The sequence below is a fragment of the Adiantum capillus-veneris genome, chromosome 21 (assembly GCF_014529385.1).
Source record: "Adiantum capillus-veneris isolate H3 chromosome 21, ASM1452938v2, whole genome shotgun sequence".
NCBI classification, from domain to species: domain Eukaryota; kingdom Viridiplantae; phylum Streptophyta; class Polypodiopsida; order Polypodiales; family Pteridaceae; genus Adiantum; species Adiantum capillus-veneris.
The window spans coordinates 89464483-89466732 of record NC_140951.1 but is presented as its reverse complement, the minus strand read 5'-3'; the positions used below and the strand labels follow the sequence as shown (position 1 = coordinate 89466732).

Genomic DNA, 2250 nt, shown 5'->3' with positions numbered 1-2250 from the left:
ATCCAAGCTTTATGGGATTGGGCTTGTCACCAACTTAAGGCATCTTTTACATTGTAGATTTTTAGAAGGCTAGAGTTTAGGTGCGTTTTCCATCCACTAGTATGGCCGGCCGCCTCCGTCTCTCTGTGTGTGTGTGTGTGTGTGTGTGTGTGTGTGCAGTGCTCAATGTCATCATGGTCACAGGGCACACTGAGCATACATGATTTGGTTTGAATCAAGTGTGTGTGTTTGTGACGATTATTTGTGATCAAATTTTGGTACAACAAAGGAGCCACCAAGGCAACAAAAAAGAAGAGAACATTCCCAAAATCTATCAGTAAAACACAATAAATTCTTCCAATTCCCTCAATTATTTCAATTATAGTCCTTCAATAAGAGACAACGAAAAATAGAATGACAAAGACCCAAAATATACTCAAGCTTACACGTGGAATACCCACGGTCCAATGTTGTGTATCAAACCTTATATATTTGTTATTTGTAAAACCTCTTTGTACACAATGTTTCGAGTGTAAACCATTGGTGGCTCTGCGGATTCACTTATATTCAATCTTTGAGCATCATCAAGAACTATTTTGATGGCAGATGAAGATCTCACACGGGACATTGCAACATATAGCTGACCATGAGTGAAAACTGGTGTAGCTAGATACAAACCCAAAACTTCGAGTGTTTGACCTTGTACCTTGTTGATTGTCATTCCAAATGCAAGCCTCACAGGAAACTGTCTACGCTTCATTTCAAAAGGTAGTCCCTGAGAAGCCCCTATAAAAAAGTATATTCTGGGTATGAATACCCTTTCTCCAGCATGTGACCCAGTGATTACTTCTGCATCAATAATCCTGTGGTGAAACTGCTTACATATCAACCTTGTACCATTGCACAAACCTTGTCGAGGATCCAAGTTGCGAAGAAGCATAATTGGGGCATTCTCTTTCAATTGCAAAGAGTGTGGTGGAAAACCTCCCCCAAGCTCAAGAGAATTCAAAAATTCAGTTGTATAAAGAATATTGCTGCAATCAGATGAACATACTGAGTCTGCACTCACATATTCCTTGAATATTCCTCTCATTTTACCCATGGCCAAGTCATTAATAGCATCAACCTCCTTATTGCGAGGAGCAAGGATACCTCTATCCTTAAAAAACCTCTTGTAATCTTGAATGTGTTGCATATCTCCATATATACAATCAATGAGCCCTTCAAGACTATTTCCTGGAAGAAGCATGTTATTTGGCAATGCGACACGGTCATTCAAATCTCCATGACCATCACCAATGCAAAGTATCCAATCTGCAAATTCTCTTGCAAGTACATTATTTGAGCCTTGAAACACACACATATTGTCTGTTAGCCGCAAAACCTTTATATATTTCCATATGTGTGAGTGACACAAAGATGCATTCACAATATATGCACGACTTCCTTTGCGGACAACAGGCAAGATTTGTCTAAATCACCCCCAAACATAAGCACTTTTCCTCCAAACAATACATCATTTTGCATCACGTCCCTTAACGTTCGATCTAGTGCCTCATAAGCATATCGAGGGGTCATGGGAGCTTCATCCCATATGATCAAGGCAGCTCTCTTCAAAATTTCAGCAAGATGACTGTTCACTTTGATACTACATGTTGATTCCGAATGCAACTCTAATGGTATTTTAAACCTTGAGTGAGCGGTCCTTCCATTGCTAAGAAGTAAAGCTGCAATGCCGGATGATGCACATGCCAAAGAAACTTTTTGTTGACCACGAATGCGAGAGAGCAAGGCATTATAAAGATATGTTTTTCCAGTTCCACCCGGTCCATCTAGAAAATAAATACTTCCTTCTGCCTTTTCAACTGCCTCCAAGACTTCATTATATGCAATGTGTTGCCCTTGATTCAAAGAACTCTCCATTCTATCTGCCAAATCATTTTGTTCATGTGCATTGAATATTGTCTCCTCACTTAGCAATCCACCACTACGCTGGAATAAACGTGCTTGATCTATGCTAGGCATTCCAGAATAGTCAGCAAGTCATTTTCCATATTGTTGAAGCATATAATTTAGGATAGATAATGCTTGGTTGTTTGATATTTCATGATGAACATGCTCATCAAGCGTACGTGTGCGCAAAGCATAAAAAAAGTCCTCAGAAAGATCTTTGGAGAAATTATTCCATAGAGTACCTAGAGACAAAGGCTCACAAAACACCAAACTTGGGAGCTAGTGTTCGGCTCAGCTGATTCTCTACAAGGGTTTCAT

General features: G+C 39.7%; 1 protein-coding gene across 1 annotated transcript; it reads right to left on the bottom strand.

Moving 5' to 3' along the window:
* Positions 1 to 463: 463 nt before the first annotated feature.
* On the bottom strand, positions 464 to 2004 carry LOC147431321 (uncharacterized). Its single transcript, XM_086493657.1, has 2 exons — positions 1461 to 2004; positions 464 to 1326 (listed from the first exon to the last, which is right to left on the bottom strand). Exons 1-2 carry the CDS (start codon positions 2002 to 2004, stop codon positions 464 to 466), a joined length of 1407 nt encoding a protein of 468 aa, XP_086349783.1.
* Positions 2005 to 2250: the final 246 nt, after the last annotated feature.

Coding starts and splice junctions, on each gene's coding strand:
- LOC147431321 (XM_086493657.1), bottom strand. CDS start 2,004: ATGCCTAGCATAGATCAAGCACGTTTATTCCAGCGTAGTGGTGGATTG. Junction 1,327..1,460: donor AAAAGTGCTTATGTTTGGGG/GTGATTTAGACA, acceptor GTGTGTTTCAAG/GCTCAAATAATGTACTTGCA.